Source organism: Crotalus tigris, unplaced genomic scaffold (genome assembly GCF_016545835.1).
Source record: "Crotalus tigris isolate CLP2741 ecotype Arizona unplaced genomic scaffold, ASM1654583v1 scf7180000017694.5664430, whole genome shotgun sequence".
NCBI classification, from domain to species: domain Eukaryota; kingdom Metazoa; phylum Chordata; class Lepidosauria; order Squamata; family Viperidae; genus Crotalus; species Crotalus tigris.
In genome coordinates this window covers 2,839,266-2,864,642 of record NW_024096572.1, presented here as the reverse complement: position 1 = coordinate 2,864,642, position 25,377 = coordinate 2,839,266, and the positions used below count along the sequence as shown (strand labels likewise).

The 25,377-nt window shown below is 36.5% G+C and overlaps 1 protein-coding gene across 3 annotated transcripts in view; it reads right to left on the bottom strand.

Annotated features, from left to right (window-relative positions):
- The window catches only part of KYNU (kynureninase), a 119,093-nt gene that overhangs the window by 33,702 nt on the left and 60,014 nt on the right, over positions 1-25,377 (bottom strand). For all 3 annotated transcript variants that reach the window (XM_039338231.1, XM_039338228.1, XM_039338229.1), the window contains 6 exons: positions 21,006-21,067; positions 18,824-18,895; positions 16,746-16,820; positions 12,748-12,894; positions 2,429-2,527; positions 1,421-1,494 (listed from right to left, as the gene is read on the bottom strand). In XM_039338231.1, coding sequence (XP_039194165.1) covers positions 1,421-1,494; positions 2,429-2,527; positions 12,748-12,894; positions 16,746-16,820; positions 18,824-18,895; positions 21,006-21,067 — 529 coding nt within the window. The remainder of the gene's footprint in view (positions 1-1,420; positions 1,495-2,428; positions 2,528-12,747; positions 12,895-16,745; positions 16,821-18,823; positions 18,896-21,005; positions 21,068-25,377) is intronic.

The following is a 25,377-nucleotide window of genomic DNA, read 5'->3' as shown; positions in this document are numbered from 1 at the left end:
ACAATTCAGGCACTTGGCAACCAGATCGAACTTAACAATGGTTGCAGTGTCCTGTAGTTACAGTTTGCAACTTTCCCTGCTCACTTCCCAGAAAAAGTCAACTGGGAAGCGGGCAGGGAAGGAATCATTCCAGTTAAGTCTTCCCCCCACCCCAGGTCTTCCTGAGCACTGCAACGTACCCTCCTTTACAGGCTTCCTTACACTCACATGGATCCATGCCCTCTTTCTTCAGCCTCCCTGAAGCCACAAGCATCCATACCATCTTTTCCTCGGCCTCCCCATGCTTGGACCGACTCTTCCTTCCCTTGGCCTTCCTGTGCTTGTGCACACCTATGCTCTTGCCTCCTTGGTTTTCCTGCGCTTGCGCTGCACGGCAGTAACCTCTCTCCCAACTCACATGCTGCTTTCATTAGGCTTCCCCCATGCTCCTGGGGCAACACCGCACTCCTTACCTGAAACTCTCACTGCTTTCCACTTAATGACCCACACATCTTGGGGTTACAAAGGCAATCTGACTGCCGGGATTGCTGTTGTTAAGCAATGTGGTCATGTGATACTGTGCTTTAAAATACTATCAGCAACAGCAATCACTGTGATCCCAATTGCCATCCTAGCCTGAAGATGTGCAGCAGAGAATAGCTGAACTTCTACTAAGCTTATAAAAATTAGGCTGTCTCTGACTCTCTATATTAAAATGGTTCCCACGTACCAATGAAGGAGAATATTTGTAGCTCAGGCCTGAAATGAGGGGTCCTTGTTGCTCTCTGAGCTTGTTTTCTTGAAGACATTTCATTACCCTAACTAGGTAACATCATCAGTGTCTCTGTTCAGAGAGCAACATGTTCACCCATGTTCAAAACGGTATGATCTTCCTGCAACTGAAAAGTAATCTGAGTTTATCCGAATGCTTGAGCATTACATAATATTGTACGGTCACAGAATCATTCCAGAAAGTTTTACACTCCCTTAGAATGATATTGCAGAGTAGGAAGCCTAGATCTTCACTCATATCTTTCTTCTCTGTGCAATTCCTTAGAACAATATTGCGATTGCGTAATGTTTTGCGATTGCATGACTACTTCACAAAATGCTTGTTTTCAAAAGACTGTCGTACAGTCTTTTACGACTGCGAACGTGTGGAAGATATGCTTTGTGAGAAAGAGTAAGAGAAAGAGAGGGAGAGAGACAGAGAGACAGACCTTGGCACTTCATGAAACAAATTCTTTTACCACTTTAAAAATGCAGTTTTTAAAGAAATTCTTCCATTTTTCACCCAAAAGGCAGGAAAAATATGCCTCCTTCATAGGACCAATCATAACCCATGGAAATGTGTGGCTTACATTTATCAACTTTTTTGTAAGTAGATATCACATGAATTCAGCAAAGATTATTACAGCATATTGTCAAGGAGTATACTTACGCCGGTTTCATAGACTTGGAATGTTTCTCATGAATGTAAGCACCAGCTAGACCCCCAGCTCCAGAATTCAGGTACTGTAAGATGGAATTCCTCATTTAAATATTTCTTGATTTTATCATGCAGAGAAAGCAAAACAAGCTCCCCCCCTTTTTGGAGAGTATTGTTATACTGTGATGTAAATGTGATCTAAATAACTATGAACGGGGAATAGGTTGTTGCTGTTCAGTCACTGTGTCTGACTCCTCACCGCCCCATAGACCACAACACGCCAGGCCCTCCTGTCTTCCACCGTTTCCTGGAATCCACCCAAACCCATGCTCACTGCGCTGATTACCTTATCTAAACATCTCATCCTCTGAAGCTACTTGTAATTGCCCTCCACTCTTTCCCAGCAGCATATTGGACATCTTTCAACCTCAGGGTCTCATCTTCCAGTGTCATATATTTTAGTCTTTTAGCCTAACCCTACTATCCATGGGTTTTTCTTGGCAAGGATACTGGAGAGGGTTGCCATTTCCTTCTCCAGTAAACCAGGTTTTATCAGAGTTCTCCACTATGAACTGCCCATCATGGGTGCATGGCATTGCTCATAGCTTCTTTGAGCTGTACAAGCCCCTTTGCCATGACAAAGCAATGATCCATAAAGGGACCATCTTTTAAATTTCTAGCCATTTCATACATTGAGAAAGAACATTTAAAATGGATCCTTCAAGTGCTGCTATGCATCAGTAGAATTTTTATTTCATACTAATTTATAGAAAGTTCTCTCACTCTCATTTTTGGAGCCGTATTTCTATTTTTGCATCTATTTTTACTGATAATCACTTTATCTAACTGCACTATTCATTATAAATCCTACATGTAAAATATACCGAAAGTTGTGTGACATAAATAATGGGGTTGTCCTCTCTGACATTTAACCAACTGTTCCATGTTGGCTCTGAGTTTGTGCAAGAGCAGCTGAAATTAATTACTACTAATTCTCTGGAATGATAAATATATGCTCACCTTGTAGGAACACCAGCAAGCGAAATCAACTCCCCACTCGTGTAAATGTAATTCTACATTTCCAACAGCATGGGCCAGGTCAAATCCAACAAAGCAGCCCTTTTAGACAAATAAATATCATCATGTTTCTTTTCATTTTTTTAATGAACTTTTTAAAAATATACTTTGACAACTTTTACACAATTGTTAAGAACTTAAATATTTAAAAACAGGCATATAAGCCTTGATGACTTGAACTTAGAAACAGATGAGGTAATGTCCCAAAACTGTGTTGTTTTTTTTTTTCAAATGACAAAAACATTTAGCTTCTCTGAACCTAATATTATGGACCTGGGAGTCCATGTTGGAAGAAAAAGGCTACCTATCTTTATGTCTGTCTAATTTTCATGGATCCAACAACCTGTGTTTTTCATTTATTTTGAAATATTTCTAGCATTTCCATATTGTGAAAACATGTTCACCCCAAATTGGAAATAAATTAAGAAATGTGTCATAAAGTGTTAAAAATTCAGTTTAGTATATTTTTTTCCATGAGTTCTGTATACATTTCACTTCTGAAACTGGAAGTCCATGTAAGACACAAGCTATGGTTTATTTATATAAATTGCCACTTGATGGCAGTATGTTTAAATAGAAAAACAGTAACAGAAAAATAAAGTACTGAAAAATATAGTACATTTTTTTGTATGGACTGCACACTGAAGAATATTTTACATATTTTTTAAAAGCCTTTATAAGTATGGTGGGAGGATGAACAGCAAGGGCATAAATTCTCAAATCTTTTCTCAAATAAGAACACAAAGACTTGGAAACTTTGGCTTCTGTCTTTTTCTCCATCTAAATTATTAAAACTGTATTTCAATATATTAACTCTACTTGGCTGTATTTCACTCTCTGAAAATAATTGCATTTATAAGTGAACACACTAATTCTAATGAAGCCACTAATGAGGCTGCCAGCATACAAAGTCCTTTCAGGGTGAAAGGACAAACTTGCAGACTGTGTAAGTTTCAAAATAAAGCTGAGAATGATAGATTTTAAAAAATACAAGTAGGAAAATTAAACACTGCTGTGTGCTAATGGATTTTTTAAGCCAGGATTCTTTGCCATCAATAGAATGGCATTTTTTTTCCAGGTTGTCGGTTTCTCCAAGAGAGGAATTCCAGTGGTTTTCAACCCCTTTTTATTTTGGTGTGTGTGTGTGTGGGGGGGGGGGGGGAGCTTTGTGGATATTAAAGGTAAGGAACATTGAGTGCTGAATGTCCCAAATGCTTCATATTGCCATTCTCATCCTTGTTTTTGCAAACCTTGCTACTGAAATTCCAGTACCGTTTTGGGTTCTTTAGTAGTGGTACTTGAATTTCTCTTGGTTCTATCCTTAAATTTGCCTTGGTATTAATTGAGACATTAACTAGTAAGAGACGCTCTGAATTAATTAACTAATTAAATTGACCTTGCGTTAAAATGGAAGTATTTAGAATGTATCACAAGGATTTTTAACAATAGAGGAAACCTCAGGATTAACAATAATATTTACCAATAGCTCATATGGAATAGATTTGCTAGTCACCAGGGAAAGAAATTTATAAGAAATTTAATATAGTTCATGTCAGGATTAAATTGAGCAGGGCTATTTGTTAAATATTGTCAGGAAAGAGGAATAACCCAAAAATTCTATCCAATGATAATAAATCTATTTGGGATAATAAAGTAGTTCTGATAGAACAGAATATTTGTAGCTGAGGGTTGAACTATAAATAAAGCAACTGTTCATCTCTACATCTATAAACTATTTACAATTTACAATGAAATTGAGAAATAAGAGGAAGGCAGGCAGGCAGGCAGGCAGGCAGGAAGATAAATGATTATAAAGAATAAGAAGATGAGATAAATCAGAAAGACAAGCTCTGAAGCTATACTAGCATGCCTTCCTGTTAAGCAATCCTACACAATTTACAGCAGGGGTGTCAAACTCGCAACATCATGTGACGTGTTGCGACGTATTGCAACTTTTTTTCCATTGCCAGCAATGGGGTAGGTGTGGTTTTGGCATGACACATCCGGCCCACGGGCCGGCAGTTTGGCACCTCTGATTTACAGGGAAACAGAACCTGTAACAAAAGCAACACAATTGGATGGTTGATGGGATGTGGTTGAAACTAAACCAGCTGCATAGTAATGCCTAGAGAACGAGATCTGACCAGAAAGTGTTGACTGAGTTATATAATAAAGAAATAATCTGAGATGATTTTTCAGGCTTATTTACTTCATTTAATATTTCACAGTGAAGATGTCTACATGTAGTTACCACTACACTGGAAAGAAACTCAAGAAATTGATTTGAAAAAATAAAAATAAAATAACTTAATTAGAAAATATTTCTCAATGAGCGACAATGATATTCCTTAAATTCCTCAGTGTAAGAGGAGCCTCTGTATCACATGTCTTTGTTGACTACCACCACCTCCTCCTCCTCCCCCACTCCCAGATTCAGCACAAGGGCTAATGCAAAACAAAATTGCAGCATATTCCCACTCTCATTTGGAAATATATATGAGAGATATTTATTTCTTCAAGGCTGGCCAGTTGATTTTCATAATATTAGATGCCTCTAGAATATATAATGCACAGGGACATGCATAGGGCAAATGGAAAATAAACAAAACACTGTGTTCCAAGCATGGCTAGGCCAGCCTTAGAACATTTACAAGTTGGTTGTGTTCTGATTGAAAATACAAGCATGCCTATCATTCTATCCCCTGGTACTATGCAAAACACAGAAAACAAATAAGAAATAATAAACCAAAGAGATTACAATCATGAAATACATCAACAAAAAATGAAACAGGCTGAATCTAGTCTGACATCATCACTATTTATACCTCTCCCTGAGCTACTATCCTTGCAAACCATCCTTTCTTCCAACAGGTCCATACAAGTTCACACTTCTCTTTTTTAGTGATATCATTAACCCAAGACTTTCTTGGTTTTTCCCTACTCTTCACTCATTTATTCTTCCTTCATGTATTTGTTTTGAGATTTAATCTTCATTTATCACAAATTTTCTCTAAATCAACACATTGGAATTCTCCTTAACAAAGTTAACAACTAATTCCTCTGTAGTCTTGGCATTCACTCTTGCTACGTTTACCTTTGCACAGAAGAACAATAATCATATTCTTCTGTCAAGGTGTTTGATCTTCTTTCAAACACCTTAAAACAAATCACACAACCATTCAAATAACAGACCACTTCCATATTTTAATAATAATTCTGACTTTGGCTGTAATAAATGATTTAATAATTCCCCAGTTACCTATCTACAACTTAGCTTTTAATATTTTTACATTTATGATATCCTTTTTATTAGTTTTCTTCTTTTGCTGTTGTTGTTGTTTAGTTGCTAAGTCATGTCTGACTCTTTGTGACCCCATGGAGCACAGCACGCCAGCCCCTCCCCATCCTCCACTGTTTCCTGGAGTTTGCCTTGTTCATTGCATCAATGACACTATCTAACCATCTCATCCTGTACCATCCCCCTCTCCTTTTGCCTTCAAACTTTCCCAACATCAGGGTCTTTTCCAGTGAGTCTTCCCTTCTCATTAGGTGGCCAAAGTGTTTGAGCTTCATCTTCAGAATCTGTCCTTCTAAAGAACAGTCAGGGTTGATTTCCTTTGGGATTGACTGATTTGATCTCCTTGCAGTCCAAGGGACTCTTAAGAGTCTTCTCCGGAACCACAGTTCAAAAGCATCAATTCTTCGGCACTCAGCCTTCCTTATGGTCCAACTCTCAAAGCCATACACTGGGAAAACCATAGCTTTGACTATATGCTTTTGTTGGCAAGTTGATGTCTCTGCTTTTTAATATGCTGTCTGGGTTTACCATAGCTTTTCTCCCAAGGAGCATCTTTTAATTTCAAGGCTTTTTTTTTTCTTCTACACTAACATTTACACTATTTATTTCAATTCCATGCTTCAATATGCCACTATTATTCTCATATAAATCTCTGTATGATATTCCTTCCAGTCCAAATTATTTCACCATTTTTACTTTCAGTTCTATTCACTCAACTGGAAGCTCCTTGATCAGACCTCTTTATCCACTTTATATATATATATTAGTTTTCACCAAATAACTTTCAGTTTTCTATGCCTCTTTTAGTCTTAACCATTTTCCTTGCTCTCCTTGACTTACTCTTTGTCACTTTTTCAGCTATACACATTATGTAACATCTCTCTCACCCTCTATTTTGCATCTTATAGGTGTTTTGTCCAAGAATCTTTTATTTGTTTCTTATTTCCTATTATCATTAACTCCACATGTTCCTACTGCACAATGGAACATGAGATTTTCATCTGTTCCAAGCAGCTTCCACATCCTCTTGCTTTGCATCTATTTTCCATTCATTGCACTGAAAGAGCAAGTAACCTTCTAATATATTTCCCTACAGAAGAAATTCTTTTTTTACTGTTGTTATTCAAATTTCAACCTAATTTCTTTCATGTCTTTTGTTGGAAAGGTATTCAAACAAACAACAAAAAAAGAAATAATGAAATAGACTTTTTGAGTGAAAGTTTTTAAAAGTGTCCATGGAACTGAGCCCAAAAATGAACCAACAAAAAGGACCTATTTCAATGCAGCTCATACTAATTTAAACAATAAAAAACATATTTTTCTACTCTTTTTTAAAAAAGAGACTGTACAACCATGTATCTGAAATGGTATAGAGCAGTGATGTCGAACGTTTTAGAGACCAAGTGCTCAAAACCTGTCCCCCGCCCCGCCTCCTGTCCTGCCTGTTCCGCCCCCACTCGCCCCCTGCTCTGCCCACCCACAGGGCTATGCACTGCCTCAATGGCTCGCCGTAGCAGATCACCCAGGCAGCCCTGCAGCGCCATGGCAGCCACACCCTCCACCCACACCCCGCAGCATCATCTGCACGCTATGGAGCGCGAGGCCGGAATCTTGTCCCTGCTGCCCAGCTATGTCCTTGGCTGCGTTGCTCCATGCAGGCCACGCCAGGGGGCGACTCTCCTCCAGGGGGGCTTCTGGAGAGGAGGGGACCACAGGGCTAGGGCTGGGGCAATGGCGTGCGCGCCCACAGAGAGGGCTCCAAGTGCCGCCTCTGGCACGCATGCCATAGGTTCGCCACCACTGGAGTCTAGAGTCTCCTGCTTGAACTAGAAGACCTCCAAGGTCCCTTCCAATTCTATTATTCTATTCTAAAAGAAATATCACATTAAGAATGCACCCTTCTTTCACCTGGCAATCTGTCTGCAAAACACCATAAGTAAAACAAAGCAACATAGTTTTTGAATTTGGCAGCAGCCACGCCTATAATGCATATGCAGTACATATTTTTGTATTGTACTGTATTGAATGCCAACAAAGCAACAAAATGGCCAATTTCCAATGCCGTTTTTGGAGAAATTAGAAGTGGGTATGGGAAGTAGAATTTCTGTCAGAAATAAACTGTTTCCATTCCCATCTTATCTCAATCACCAGAAAGCTATCAGAATTATTCTTTTGAAATTCAGCATTTGAGCACTGCATATACAGCATGATTTGTGTAGAGATATCAGAAGGATCCTGAGATTGCAACAAAATGCACCATAACCTCCATTCTTTTCATACATACATGCATTGTCCCAGCACATGAACAAAATGGACAGAGCTTATGTCACAACATCTGGCCTTGATCTCCCTTGGCACTTCTGGATTTCACATTTTTTTTCATTTTAGATAGGGATTTTAAAAATATAGAAGTGATATGTCTTTCAGAAACCTCGCACAGCCTTTTCCACTATTTAATCACCCAAAAATATGAAAAAAAAAATCCTTCCTAACACTTCAACTTAACTCTTCCTATGATATCATTTATTGTTTACTTATTGGATTTACTGTATAATAACTAAAACTCTAAGCCAGTGGTTCTCAACCTTTTTAATTCCGCGACCCCCCCAACCGGTCATAAGTCGAGGACTACTCAACTGGTTGTAAGTCGAGGACTACTCAACTGGTGCAGCACCATTTGCAGAATGGGACTTTTGGCGAGCTCAGCAGGGCAGAAACAGCCTGGACAATTCCTATTGGCTTTTGAAAGCCAATAGAATTAGACTCTATTCAAGAGAGTCTATTCTATTGGCTTTCAAAAGCCAATAGAATAAAAGGGAGTAGCACAACTAAGGAAAAGGGGAAAAAATGGCAGACTGCGTTGTTTGGCGACCCCCGTGAAATGGTCGTTCGACCCCAAATGGGGTCCCGACCCATAGGTTGAGAACCACTGCTCTAAGCATTGAACAGCTCCTCAAACATAAAAGAAGATAATACTAAGATCTAATTATGCAATTTAATATAGGTGAAGTCATTCTGATATCAATGGTTCCACAATAATAAGTCTCCAAAGAACTTGGGAAAAATCATTCAGAAAAATATGAGACTGTCATGGAAGCAATTTGCAGAAAATCAGAAGGCTAAGGTGTGGCTCTCAGCCCTTCAAATATGTTAGAACCCATATATTAGCTAATATTGTGTTACAAAGTATGAAATTGTTAAAGCTTTTTAAAATATTGGTGCATACTGTACATACAGCTCAGAATTATGGTGTGAGAATTTTTATGTTTGCTCTGCTTGTTTTTCTTACAAACGTTTCATTTCCAAATTAAGTAATGTTATCAGTGCACTGAGAGGCAGGAGTGGGATTTTCTGGCTTTTTTAATCTAGCTTTATCCAAAGTGTCTTGATCAAGATTGTTGTAGATTGTGTTTTTGATTGGCCTATCTGGCTTGGTTGGTTGTATTGTTTTACATTGGCTTCATATTCCTCCTTTTTCTTTTTAATGAGCTTACTCTTCAGTTCATTCAAATAATGTCCTAGAACTTGACTGCTTTTCATTTTTTGCTTTGTACCTTCTCACAAAATTCTTCAAAGCTTTAACAAGTCTCTTTTGTAAAGCCAATTTAGGAAAGTTACCCAGGTCACCCTTTTTGATTTGTTATATGCAAATCTTTTTTTTTCATTTTAATCAAACAGTTTCTTTTGCATACATAGTAATATAGCATCTTTTTTCCATGTTATTCTTATAGAAATTCACTTTCAACTCTGTCTTCTTATCAAGTAAAAGTTGCCCCTCTTCCTTAGATACAACCTACATATAGAGGCAGAGACTCTTAAAATTAATTTCTATGTCTATTGTTCAAAAATATCCTTCAATATGTTGAATATTAAAATACTTTGCTCCATTGTGTTTCAGGAAGTCAAATTTAAGTGTTCTTCTCTTTTAATTGCAACCTTAGTTCCTTCTGGTTCTCTCTAATATCCAACCTTCAAAGTCTCATCTTACATTTTTTTAAAAAAGAGAATTCAAAACAAAAGTATTTTCTCATGGGACGGATCCTTATAATTAAAATCTTATTTCAAATCCACCTTAACCCTTCGTTCATTTACAACTTACGAGAATCAAAGCTCTAATCAACCTTTTGCTGTTTATTCCAAAATTATTTTAAGTCCTTCAACTTGTAGTTAAAACCTCTGTCACTAAGGATTGAAAGAAACTGACCCAGTGCTGTAAAACATGTTGATCCAAAAGTTTTAAAAGCTGAAAAGCAATTAACAAGCAATTTCTGAAAGCAATCAGAAAAAGAAGTAGGCAAACACAATATCTTTTTGAAAGGCTCCATCCATGGTGTGAGCACAGATAGCTTTCTTTCATCTCCCAGAGATGTAAACCTGCCACTATCTTATGGGTAAACCCTCAATATTATAGCCAAGAGAGAACAAATTATGGAAGAAGAGCAATGCTATGTGAAAAGCTGTGGACCCATCCTCCCACATTTTTATGGAGAACCAAAAATACTAGAAACCAGACAGACTACTCTGTCTGATTTGTCTGCTATCAATGACTCAACCACACAACACAACCAAAGAAGCTACCAAAACGTCTTGATATCTCATAGATGGGAGGGAACATGTTATTAATCCACCATTACAGTGCCTTGAGAAAAATCAAAGGTTTAATGACCAAGGAAGATACGCTTTATGAATAAATTTAATATAATTTTTAAAGTGGTGTTTTAATGAGAGGGACCAACTGCTTATGTCAGGGGTAGGCAACCTTGACTCTTTTATGACTCGTGGACTTCAACTCCCAGAATTCCTGAGTCAACATAGTTGACTCAGGAATTCTGGGAGTTGAAGTCCACGAGTCATAAAAGAGCCAAGGTTGCCAATCCCTGGCCTATGTGCAAATTTTCCTAGTCAATGCAACGATAGTTTTGTCATTGTACTTAGAATGCACCCTTCCCTTTCTGCACTTCGTTGTTTGGTTGTTTTTTTTTATAGCATACACACAGAGATAAAACAAGTATTTCCAATAACTTCTGAAATTCTGCTGACCTCTTGATAAGAAAACTTAATTGACTATTGTTCTTTCTGATCCCTGAGGTTAAAACAAATCCCTGAAATGTGTCCAGAGAGCCTATATTTTTTAGTAAATTCCCCAAGGCCAGGTCACTGAAAATGAGTTACCTCATGGAGGTGATATAGTCAGTAATCTGTTTGTTTCCTGTTCAGCTGCTGAGCTGAATACGAATGGTGTCAGCATCACCAGAAATTCATATAGCAGTCTGGGTAAAGAAAAATGCAGCAAAATGTGACCAAACCTTGAGGAAAAAGCAACCTCCTGGATCACTTGCTGAGGAAACATATCCTGGGTCTTTTCTTACAGGGACAGTTAAAATGCAGGCCTAGACCATTTCTAAAGCATTAAAATGAATCCATGTCAGGGGTTTAAATTATGCTGAAGAGGTTTTCCATCAATATGTATACAGGTAGTCTCGACTTATGACCACAACTGAGCACAAAATTTATGCTGCTTAGTGAGACAGTTGTTAAGTGAATTTTATCCCATTTTACGACCTTTCTTGCCACAGTTGTTAAGTGAAGCATTGCAGTTGTTAAGCTAGTAACTTGATTGTTAAGTGAATCTGGCTTCCTAATTGACTTTGCTTGTCAGAAGGTCGCAAAAAGGGGTCACGTGACTCCGGGACACTGCAACCATCATAAATATGAGTCAGTTGCCAAGCATCTGAATTTTGATCATGTGATCACGGGGCTACTGCAACCGTTGTAAGTGAAAAATAGTTTTAAGTCCCTTTGTTCACTTGAATGGTCACTAAATGAACTGTTGTAAGTTGAGGACTAACTGTACTGGCTGCTCTGGTATGTACAATATCACTATTTTTAAAAAGCAACAGATCTGTTTTCATGTGAAATACTGTACTCAAGAACACCAAAGGATTTGTTGTGATATGGTCCCCTCAAATTAACAGTTACTGCTAGCATCTTTATGCCCTGCTGAAAAAAATTTACAAAATTCAGTCAGCCTGAAAGATGAGTCTAAAAGGAATATGTGTTTTCAAAAAGTTTCACAGAAAGCTTAAAAAATCAAAGAGCTTACAGAAAGGAATTTGCGTATGGAAGAACAATAACCATACATATTAATTTAAAAAAAAAGACTTCTTTGGAGGAAATTAAATTTAAACTGTATAAACCAGAGAACTAAAGAGTCTATTCTTTTGTACCGGAGCCGCGCCCACCCCATTGCCAGCAATGGCGAAAAAGCTCCGATACATTGCGCGATGTCACGTGACATCCGAGTTTGACATGTCCGGTTTATATTATGGTCTCTATTCTAGATAGAATAAATGTATTTTAATTTCATCGCAAATGTAAACAGCATTCCAATATTATGTAATATATAATGCACAAATTGTCTAGGCATTAAATAAGCCACTCAGTAGAAAGCACATCTAGTCCACAATTAAGTAAGTAGTTTTAAACAAACAAAAATGTACAGGTTAGATCTGTATAACTCTGGGACTTTGTTGTATAACCTATTCATGGTAATTGTCTGACTCTCCAGCTTAACGTTATAGAATTTTTTGTTTAATTAAATTTACCTTCAGTGCTATGGCTTGGATTGTAATGCCTGAGAACTGGCATTTTAAAATGCTTTCCAGAAATATCAGTATTATCAATTTCAATATATATGTCAAAATTTGAGAAGGACTGACCAATCAACATTAGCAACACATGATTTGGTTTCTACTATCACTGTTATCGACTGACATTTTTCTTCAATTCCTACTCATAAAAATAAGTCGAGTATAGCAAAGGAAAATTCAAATCTAGAAGTACTAGTTCTGTAACTTCAACTCCCAGGCCTGGCTGACTCAAATTATGGGACTGGCACTTTCAACCCATCTACACACTGTCAGGTCTGGGAAGACTGATCTAAGGAACATGGCAATAACTATACCTTGGCTTGACCAGCTTTTGTTATCCTTGGTATGTCAAACAGCTGTCCAGTGTAGTACTGCACCCCACTGAAAAGAATTACAGCAATTGAGTCTCCTTCCTTCTCAATTATATCAAGGATATCTTCAGTTCTCAAGGTTTTTTCCCCCTGAAATAAAGTTAGAACATATTTTATATCAGCCCTGGAACTAATGGAACTGTCATTTTTATTTCATAATGTATTTTTTTATAATACAACTTGCTGACTGCAGGAAGCCATCAAGAACAAATTCTTAAAATTGCAGTGAGGTACAAAACTAGGAATCCTGGAGAAGCTTTTAAATAGGCGAGTAATCATTACCTTAAGCTTTAGATTTTTAAAAAATTTACTGTTCGCTTTGCTTCCCTATATACTTTTCTTACCTGAATACTTCAAGATGGAATTAATTGGTTGGATTTAAAAAAAAAATACAAAGACAAATCTACAGCTCATAGAACTTTTCATAGAGGAGTTGTATCCATGAGAATTTATTCACGGTAAGTACAAGAAATTTCTGCATTCAGTCAGGAATACCAATGGAGGAATAGTAGCAAAGACAACTATATCTTTAAGTTTCTAATGGGCACTCACTGGAGTCCACTGAGAGATGCAAGACTGGATGGGCATTTATTCTGTTACAACAAAACTCTTATTTTTTGACCCAAGGTGCTTTTCACAAGGCAACTGGATTTTCTTGTTTTTCTTTGAAGATGTTTCACTTCTCATCCAAGAAGCTTTTCCAGCTCTTATTTGATTAAGTTATACACGTAGTCCTTACTTACAATAATCCGTTTAGTGACTTTTCAAAGTTACAAAGGTACTGAAAAAGTGACTTATGACCATTTCTCACACTTATGACCATTGCAGCATCCCTATGATCATGTGATTTACATTTGGATGCTTGACAACTGGCTCATATTTATGACGTTTGCAGTGTCCCGGGGTCATGTGATCACCTTTTGAGACCTTCTGACAAGCAAAGTCAATGGGGAAGCCAGATTCACTTAACAACCGTGTAACTAACTTAACAACTTAACAAATGTGGCAAGAAAAGTCACAAAATGGGGCAAAACTACCATTTTACCTAAATTTGCATCATAAATCTGCAATCATGGGGAGAGTATTCATAAAACCATATACCCTTAGAACTGAAACACGCCATTTATGCCATTAGTGTGGGACAATGTTCTTCCAGGGTCATATAATAACATATCTGTTCATTGCACAGAGAAAGAGAAAGAGAAAGAGAGAGAGAGAGAGAGGAGAGAGGGAGGGAGGGATGGATGGATGGATGAATAAAAACTACGTTCCCTGCCCCACAAGGATGGACTGGCCCACTTCAATAACATACAGCAAACAAATATATATATATTACACGCATTCCTAACTTTCAACCTTATATTAACGTTTTGCTTCTGATACACTGCAGTTGTTGAGAGTCATTTTTGTAGGCTGCTCTTTTCTCTAAGAAGTGACTTTGCAGGAGTTCCTGGATTTCTCTGTGCTGTTTAATTAGTTTTCAAGTTAGCTTGGTGGGAAATCAAGTTCAACCCTCTTGTAAAATTCATTTGGAGTCTTCCTTTCCATACTTGAAATCCATTCCTCAATGGCCTGCCCTTTGGAGTATTAAAGAACAGCTTTTGACTTTCTTCTGTGTGAAATTCTTTCGGCTAATTTAAATTTGCTTTCCTACCCTTCTTGAGTTTTCTGTCTTCAAGGTCCAGCTCCTTTGACTTTCTTCATAAAGATTATTCTCTGCACCTCTGAAACTTCTCTTAATTTTTTCCAGTTTCCCTGAATTGTTAAAATGCAATGCTCAGAAGTTGACCTAATAGTAAAGTTATGTCATCCCAAAACTTAACCTTTAAGGACTTCCAAGAATCTGTGTAAAACATTCAAAGCAGTTAAAAAGTGCTGTAAAAATTCCAAATATCATTTTACCAATATATGAACATAAATCATTGTGCTTATTGGTGAATAGGATTTTGTAGAAAAACAACTACTGTTAGGGGACTGAAAAGAAGAAATGGTGAAATAGCTAATAAAAGAACAGGAGTAAATGGAATGAATGAATATATCTTATGTTCTTCAATCACACAAAGGTCTTATTTGACAATCTTAAGGATTAAAATATTTTGCCAAATTCAGCATTCCAGGGACAAAATTAAAAGATTATAATGGCTGAAGCTAACTCATACATTCCTCTTGATACTTCCAGAAACAGCCCATATCCCACAAAAATGTTATTAAACGTTTTACTCAATGGTATTTTTATTTCAGAACAATAAGATTCAAATAATCCAAAGATGAAAAAAAATTCCAAAGTTATTAACTAAGGAAAAATATTCAATAAAGGAAAAAAAAACAAGATCTTTTGATGCTTTAAAGCCAAAATCATTTCATCTCTCCTTCACTGCAAGGGATGATGTAAAACATATCCCTACCAAGGGATCAATTAAGCAGTGAAAACTCCAAATTAAGTTAAATACATCACTGCAAAAAAAAAAATTGGCATAAGATTTACTGATTTGAAAGTAATTTCTATTATCTTAATTATATTTTAACATTTATCAAGAACTTGAGAGTAGTTTCTTCTCTGAAAACCTTTTTTTGCTGGAATCAAAAGTTCACAGCAGTTCTGTCGAAAAGTAACAAAAGTTCTTCACGTCAAAAAACTAGAATGCAATCTTTTATAAATTTGGAAAACACTTCTTTCCTAACCAGAAACTTTACAGTCACTACTGCAGTAATATGTTGACAATATTTCAGTCATAACAGTTTATGATGTATTATTTTATATACCCCCAGCTTTTTGTCAAAAACTATAGCATGTGGATACATAGAGGTAGGGACTTATGTTTATACATTATTTTATTGTTTAGAGTTGTGGTATGTTCCAACCTATAGAGTATGAAACCTTTACTAAAATTTGTTTAAATATAAATATAAACTTCTTCTATATATTTGTTAAATAATGTAACTATCAGTCCCCAAGCTAGGCTTCATTTTCTGGTGACTGTGTGGACTAATGTTCATCTTCTTTATCTATCTACCTAATAATTCATATTTATTTCCAAAACATTCCAGTAACTCTTTCATCCATTCCATCAGTCTTATCCATTGTCTCCCCTTCCTTCTGTTTCCTTAACCTTATCAAGCATTGGCTTGTCAAGCATTGGCTAGTGCACTGTTTTTCAGCCTTGACCACTTAATGATGTATGGACTTCAACTTCCAGAATTCCTCAACCAGCCATGTTGGCTGCAGAATTCTGGGTGTTGAAGTCCACACATCTTTAAGTAGCCAATGTTGAGAAACAGTGTCTATTGAATTAATGTCTCACACCCAAAGCACATGAGTTTCTGCCTTCTGGTTATTGCCTCTAATGAAACTATCCTGAGGCCATCCCTTCAGAAAGGCAATTTAGGCAGAGAAAATTAGAAAAATATGACTCTAGCATTAACTTTTCTTTCAAAAAGCAATTAACAGTAGATTTAGCTACCATTGCTACAAAAGTATGTAGGCTATTGGTTAACAAGTTGCTGGGAATCACACTCGTACTAATCTCCACATTAAGAAAGGAATTAATGTGAAGTGTATTAATATAAAATACATTTATGTAAAACCCTGAAAAAAAAGGGAAATTTGAGGTTGTTTTCCTAGGGTTTTCACTGGGTTTAAGGATGAGGATGAGAACAGTTATTTCCCAAGACTTTCTACTCCAATTTCTGACCAAAACCTGAAAAAACCCCAAAAGGACCACAATTGGCCTGAAAAACTGCAACCGTGAGTAGGAGTTTCAGGAGTATCAACAATGGCTTTTTGCTGAAGAAAAATCATCTCAGTGAGATTTGGCCACTTTGTTGCCAAAATTCAGTGAGAGCATTTTTGATGCTAGGAGCTTTAAAGTTGTATGCTGACGGCTTCATGTATGTTGAAGGCCGTGAATTGTCTAGCATGATACAAACCATGTTCAACAAACCTTTCGTGGTTGAATCATAAGCATACTCTTCTCCCTATCAAGCCCATGAAACTGGAGCTGAGACTCAACAGCATACTGTGAAAAAAAAATAGATATTTTTTAAAAAAGCGGACAGATGTAAAAGCAAAACAAATCATTCTGTTATAAACAATTAATTAATACCAATTAATTAATACACTAGGCTTAGGATATGCAAAGTCTACATGAAAGAGTTTTACAGTATATTGAATGACTGGCATTCATGGTTTAGAGGATGAAATAGTAGGCAGGGTGAAACACCTGTCATTGTGAATCAGAGTAGATAATACTGAGTGAGACACATATAATTTATTCTGGTATCAACCAGTTCTTTAGATTCCAAAAATATGAATAGTGCTAAATTATTGTGATGATACATTACTGCACTATGATCTAGTATTGTTTACACTGACATATTTCAGGGATACTAGACCTGGGCTAAAATATTCAGTTGATCATTAGACAGTAATAAAGAGTGTGCCCACCTTGGAGCTATCTATATTTTTATAGCACAGATCAGGTAGCCATACCATATGTGAATCTGGATAACCTGATACATAGTCCCAGCAGGTGACAGCAGTTGTCCAACTTACGGAGATCCTCAGTCATCCAGTCATAGTTATCCCAAAGGTGCTTTTTCAAAAGGCAACTGGACTTTGTTTTTCTTTGAAGACATTTCATTTCTAATCCAAAAGAAGCTTCTTCAGTGACCGAAGAAGCTTCTTCGATGAGAATCAAAATGTCTTTAAGGAAAAACAAAGTCCAGCTGCCTTTCGAAAAAGCACCTTTAGGATGTCCAACCTTGCCTATGTTCTGCTGTTGAGCAGAGTTAGGGTTGCTTAGGACTTGGTTGGGAGACTACCGGGAAATATCAGACCATAAAGGAGACTAGACAAAAATCATTGAACATCTCCTTGGACAATATAGAAAGTTTAGGAGATGTCAAAAATGGCAGATACTTTTGATGAGGAACAGCATGTCAATGACAGCATTGCGCAACCATCTCGCTTGCTCATTTCTCTCTCATTATGATTGAGCTATGGAAGACCAATTACTTCAGATGTAATCTACCTACGTGTCTGCTTCATTCCCAAAGAGCCACTAGCAATGCTGGATCATAACACAGAAAAGGCTCAATGGGAAGGTCTCCTTTTTTCTTCTAATTCTTTCTACTTTGGGAAGAACAAAGCACTATTATGATTTCCGTTTGCAGACAGAGATACAAGAAAGGATTAGAATTGGATGTCTGTAGTTGGTATCCCTTATTATCATCAGTAACTTTTTTGCAGCTTTACAACTGCATTCCACACAGCATTGTGAATTTAATAGCCCTGTCACTTTTGAATGCTGAATATATGTAATAATATTTTCCCCAAACATAATATTACCTTGGAAAGTGAAAGCTATATTACATGCAACTTATGAATGGCAAATTAAGTATTTGTCGTAAAAAAATGTTCCAACTGACCTGTGTTACCCCATATAACAAGTCTATTGGAGGGAATGTTATAATGTTTAATTGAACAAATTTCTCACTGATTCCAAGCATTTTGTTAAATTTGAGATATCAGTAGTGACTCACAAACGTGAAGATTAATGTGTTTAAGTCTCTGATTCACTGCCTATTGTCCTACTTTGTAGCACACAAATGATGTTTGACTTAGTAATCTAAAGCACCCTCGACAAGAATTTCTCTATCTATCTGGGGATATAAAACTGTTAATTGTATGAGTTTTGTATTGATTTGGTTTCATAAAGTAAAACAGCAACAAGAATTAATAAAACATTTACAACCTGTTGTTGATTTAGGTCAATAGCTTGCTCAGTATCTTTAAAAGATTAATCAATCAGTGTGGCAATTCAATCTTTTACTCCCATACAATTTTTATTTGAACAGCAACAACAAAAAAGGCCAATCAGTAAAAAAAAATGTCAATTTCAAAAGGATTGTGTCTAACTTGGATTTTTAAGGTTTTTTTTTTAAAAAAGAGCATCTAATAAATAATCAGGTAACATACAAAATTGTATAGCATAGATATGTTGAAATATTAATTGCTTACCTGATCAGAAGGAAATGCTTTGGCTTCTAAAAAGATTTTATGGCGATAGAATGTAGGCTTAAAAAATGTCAACTGTAAATATAAAACAGATTTATGTTATCTAAAATGAAATATTTATCAATCCACTGAAAAGATAGCAATAGCACTTAGACCATATACCACTTCATAGTGCTTTATAGCCCTGTCTAAGCGGTTGACAAAGTCAGCATATTGCCCCCAACCATCTGAAAGGATGGAAGGATGGAAGGCTGAGTCAACCTTGAGCTGGTCAAGATCAAATTAGCCTGCAATACTGCATTCTAACTAGTGCACCATCACGGCTCTTATAAAACAATCGATTCATAGAAGTTTTTCTTTATGTCACATAATCAGATATCCAGATGTTCTACATATTTTCTTATAGGCAGTGAAGATAATTAGCATATTTCTCCATAGAGATTTTTTTTTACTGCAGTAGGAAAGCAATGACTTGAAGATGCCAAAGGAATTCAAATGCAAAACAACTTTTTTCTCAATTTGCTTGCTCTATTATCAATTTGTAAATTCTGTTCTAAAATAGGAATAGGTACTTGGTGACATCCTAAATGTTATCAAATTCTATCTACTTTAACTAGCATTATATAAAAAAGAGGGTTTATGAATATTAAAGTATGGCCACATCTGTTTATATACTGCCTGATCTGTCTAATAAAATAATTGTAAAAAAATAACAACAAATCCTCTTACAACATATAGGATGGAATAAAATCTACTATATTTTAGAATGTTACCTGAAGAATAGATTAGTACAAGCTATTTTAAGATATCATGTGCTATATATAAACACATCATACATAAAAATTTTCAGAAAGCTTTTATGAAAAGATGAGGTGCTAGATAGAAATGTCACTATATTATTCTGTTATGATCAATTTCTATTCAACGTCTATACAGGATCAATGTCTATACATATTATGGTATAGTGTTTCTCAGAAGCTGCAGAAAGGTAATTCTACTCTATATATCCCTAAAGTTTTGTGTTCCTTTTACTTCTGGAAATTTGAAAGAAATAATCGTTTCTTGGCAAATAAATCACTCTGCATTGTAATAGCTTCTGAGGAATGTCAGGGTAACAATCAAAATGTCACTTTGGAGAGACACATGGAAGCAAGAGTTGTACATACTTTTAAATTCTGCTTTTAAGTGCCTGATAAAAATCTGTTGATGTTATTTAGAAAGAAAATTTTTCTACTGTATATGTTTAAAAAAATAAACACACGCACTAATCACAGATATCCATCTAGGCCTGATTTGGTGCCATGGTACACAGCCGGATTTAACTTCAATCATATCAAAGGCTGGGCATTGCACTTTGGACCAGAATCAAAAGACGATTCTAGAAAAAAATAAGAGTTTCCCATTTTTCTCTAAATAATATGAGAAACTGATATGCCAAATATATAAAACCGAAAATAATAAAACAGGGAAAAATGCTGAGTGCCATAAATGACAGAGAAATAAGATTCAGTGAGTTTGGGCTAAATTTTCTAAAACTAAAAATACATATAACCTATTTTTGAACAGATGATTTTTAACATGATATTTAAGGCATGCTTGCTCTTTCTGTAAAGATCAAGTCTATCTTATTATAGACTTATATGAACAGGAGGTTTACTAGTTTCCTCTATTATCTGATAGTTAATTATCTACCAAACCCACAGTCCTGAGATACAAAATAGGAGGAGGATGAACGTTGGAGTTGGGTAGCTATCTTCTCTTTCTTCTTTGTAAGTACATGCTTGCATATCTTGTTTTAGGACAGTTTCCATGACATTTGAAAGCTAAGTGTTGATTAGTTCCATGTCAAAGCACTTTAATTAGACAGCCCAATATATTACTCCAGGTATTTGAAGGCAAGCAATGAGTCACTTCACTCCATGCCATTACTATCACTTATGTCAATCTTCACATTAGATTTGCATAGCCCTTTTTTTGTTGTTTTGTTTTGGCTTGTTTGTAAACCCAGGATAGTTATTTCAGTACACTCTTCAGAATTCCTAAACCAAATACCAAGGGACAAATTTTAATCCAGCTAGATAGATACCACGTTGTACTGATGTCTCAAGAGATGCACAAACAAATTCTGCACTATCTATTGCATAGTTTCATCTAGCTAGACACTATGTAGGTTATTATGACTTACCATTAGGAGATGTAGATTAACTGTCAAACCATTCATTAATGCTACCTCTTCATTACGAGCCCCTGAAAAGCAATTACACAGATGTTTCTTTTTTTTCCCTTTTGTCCTACACAAGGTCTGTTCCAATGAAGTTCAAACCCCCATGATGTGAGCTTGCTGTCAAAGTCTCTCGAATGACTGAAAGGTAAATATGTCTTTGATGTGTCACAATGGACCAATGAAACAAAAATGTTTCCGTGATCATCTCAACATGCTACTTTAGCAGGAAAATATTTATTTTTTACCAGTCTAGTGGGGCAAATGAAGTAGATAATGAGGCAGCAAGATTTCCTTCCTTAAAATCCATCTGTTGATTAGGTTTCATCATGAACACTTTGTTCAAATTCAGCAGGAATGTGCTTCTGTCTAAAAATACATTTTCCATATGAAGAATCAGAAGGTTACAACTATTCAAAGTTACAATGGTGCTAAGTGAATGCCAGTTAAGATCAGTCTTCAGAGTTCTGGCCATCCAAACTTCCCCGCAGCCATGAAATCGCAATCTGGGTCCTTGGCAGCCAGTTCACACTTTTGACCGGTCATGCAATACATGACCGGTGATCATGTGATCACCATTTCCAACTTTTCCTCCCAGCTTCCCCAGAAATTCTATTGGGAAGCTGGCAGGGAAAGTTGCAACTCACTGGGTTCAATCTCCCCCACCCATGCACCTTCCCACAATCCTTCTGCATTTGTGCCACACTGGCCACTTGTACAACCCTGTGCACCCTCCCCAAATCCATACTTCTAATGCAACGTCCCCAACCTATGCTCTTTGCACATCCCCTTGCATACTACCCAACCTGTGCCATGCTTCTTGTGTACTCCCTCACAATCTCCCCGACCTACATCTCTTGTGCACCCTCCCCAACCCCCACATTTCTCACACACCCTCCCCACCCAACCCTCGCACACACTTGTTGACCCTCTTCTGCACTTTTCTGGCAGCAGCCACTTGCCTGCCAGTCTGGGATTAAAACTTTCTGCTGGCTTCCTCACTGATTTTAGTTGTAGGAAGCTGGCAGAAAGTTGACTATTGATATGGGATTTGATTAACAACAGCAACTGGAACTGCAGGGATTTATGGTCACAGCACTTAGTGATGGAAATTAAGGCCCCAATTGCTGTTACAAGTTGAGGACTTCCAACTGTGCTAAAGGCAATAATCTTTTATTACAATGATCACTGCAGAATGCATTCCAATAAAAATGAAGACTTTGCTTAAAGCTTGCTCAAACCTTTATTACAGCAAATATAACACTGATTTATAACGGGTTCTGAGCCCAGAATCCAGAATTCTGATGTTATTAAAAACACAGCTAAATGGACATTGCAGCCACTACTAATGGATTTTCTCAATACACTATGAATAGCAACATCCATTCCAATTTCTATTAGTTGATCTGGTAAGAGAAAAGGACAAGTGAATTCATATTAAAAATGAAAGAACAATTATCCCTCACAATCCAGATGAACATATACCTGCTAATCAGAAAAGTCTTTTAAGAAACTTCACATTTTAGTCTGACTTGTTAAGCACATTTTTTAAGGTGCGTCTCTCAAGATCGAAAATAGCAAGAAAACCTGAGGGCTGATGATAAAAAGGTGAGATGTTGAAAGGGAAGAAACAGCAGATAATTTTAATGAAAAAAAGCATAGTGGAGAACTTAAACAATATTATAGCTTCTCTGATGTTCAGCAGTGGAGTTTTCACATAGCTCCCTCAAATGCAACATCTGCATCCCATTCAAAAGAGACAAGCAAAAAGCTAAAAGACTACAACACCTCCTTGCCAGCAATTCACATAAAGATAAACAGAGATTAACACCAAGATTAATACTACATCAGCAATCAAGCAGTTACCAATAGCCCAATCAAGGAATCATCAAGACCATTTCCACCAATACTGACAGAAAAGCCACTGGTATATAAACAGAAAACAAACCCAACCCACTTTTAGCACTGATGACATTACTTAGTTGTGTAATGAAACATCTGCAAGAAAACAACCACACTCAGAGAATTCAATCCTGAGCTATATATTGTCTTCTACTGAAAATGCAGCCTTGTTAAGAAATAAGAATGACATCAAACAACACTGGGCACCATCTAATAAAATGAAATTCAATGGTGAAAAAAGTAAGGTTCTACATTTAGGCAAGAAAAACCAAATGTACAGGTACAGTATAGGGGGTACCTTGCTCAATAGTAGTAACTGTGAGGGGGATCTCAGAGTCCTAGTGGACAATCACTTAAATATGAGCCAGCAGTGTGCTGCAGCCACCAAAAAGGCCAACACAGGGCTAGGCTGCATTAACAGGGAATAGAATCAAGATCACATGAAGTATTAATACCACTTTACAATGCCTTAGTAAGGCCACACTTGGAATACTGCATCCGGTTTTGGTCACCACAATGTAAAAAAGATGTTGAGACTCTAGAAAGAGTACAACAAAGATGATTAGAGGACTGGAGGCTAAAACATATAGGGAACGGTTGCTGGAATTGGGTATGTCTTAGGGGAGCAGGGGGGATAACTCTCTTGATTTCCCTTTTGTTCCTTTCTAAATACTTTTCATTGGCACTCTATTAACTAACAATTGAACTTCTGTTGGTAAATAATGCTAGTTTCCGGGCAAGAAAGCAACTGTGCTCTGGCAATGTGTTTATTGTTCTCCTAACACACTGTCCCTCAGTATTTGTATTCTAGAAGGCTATATTCCAATTCAATGCATGTACAGGACTAGGTTCAAGATAGCTGCTTTATCCTCATCACAATTTCTCTCCAAGTGGCTTACAAAATAAAAAAAAAATGATGTACAGAAAAGTGTAGCAAAACATTTTAAACACCTAAGTTAAAATGATTACACAATCTTCCTCACGCACCTTCAAAATAATAGAATTAATCTGGGTTCTAAATGCGAAGAAACTTGGTCCAAGGAAATCGTGAGTAAATAAATAGATCTTCAGGGCTTTTGATAAAATTAGTAGTGATGTACGCTGAGTGGTACAACACTCCATAAGACCCACAAAAAAGACCTTGCAGCAATAATACCCTCTGTCAGTTTGATAAGAGCTGTCATCTTCTTTTTTCACTCCACCTTCTTGTTCCCTCAAGAGTCATATTAGTATATTCTAAAAATGAAAGTCGAAAATCTTAAAAATATTTTGCTACAACTTTATGAACCCAGTATGGATAAAGTAGTAAAACAAGACCTGATCCATTTATAGCCTGACTGATTTTCTTTCAAAGTGTGTTGGAAAAATAAATACAACCACTTTCTGTCATTTACAGAATAAAGCACAGAGCTGAGAAATAAATGGTTAATCTAAAGTTCACCTTTAGAAGTCTGCCAATATCCTGTATTGAATATGGCATCACATTTTTCATGTGGGTTTCTTTACAATGATATATTTATTAAAAGCTTTTTTTATCAGATTTCCATGACAACAAAACAGTTTATGTATACCCTAGGAAAATAGTGATGTTTCACAGCATGCGCCACATTTCGGAAGTAATGTTTCTATGATCCAATTAAGCTATTACAATATTCAATAACAAGTGTCCAGTAGACAAAATAAAGTTTGTTCCCTTGGTCTCATTATTCATCCACCACAAAAAATTCACAGACAGCCTAAATACCCAGATGTCCTTCTTATAAATCTTCTTTGTGAAGGAAAACGCAGACACACAAATATACATCAGACTTTGGTCATTACTTTTACTGTAACTTTGGAAAGTATTCATTATATTCACCTAACGTTTAAGTGTAGGAAATGAGAAATAGGATAATTTCATCCCATCAAAAGATAATACTGACAAGGTTATAGTACATTAATAAAATGCAGAAGGAAAAAGAGGGGGGGGAGAGATCCACAAAATGTTTTTTTCCTTCTTACATTGCTCAGCATATTAACTAGAAGTGGAAAATGAACTGAGGGTCCAGGCCTTCAATGACCTTGATTTTGTATTTCACAATGCATTTACAATTGCAGCCTTCATTTAAAAGGAAATGTGTGCTCATTTAAAAAGCCAGGTATTATAGAGGCATAAACCTTTAAATTGCAAAAAGAAATGCTATTTCCAGTCTTTATTCTATTCCTGAATAAATCACACGAGACACAATATTCACTTTCTGTTTTGCAGAACCAGCCCCAGCCAGTCCTCCTCCTCCTCCTCTGTAAAATGTTAAACATCATCAACAAAACTATTTAAATTAGTTTATTTTTATATGACAAGTGCATTAAATAAAACAAACACCTTCCTTTCAGATAATATATTGCATCTTTTTAAATGAAAATGAACATTTACTGAAAATACCACAGTGAGCAG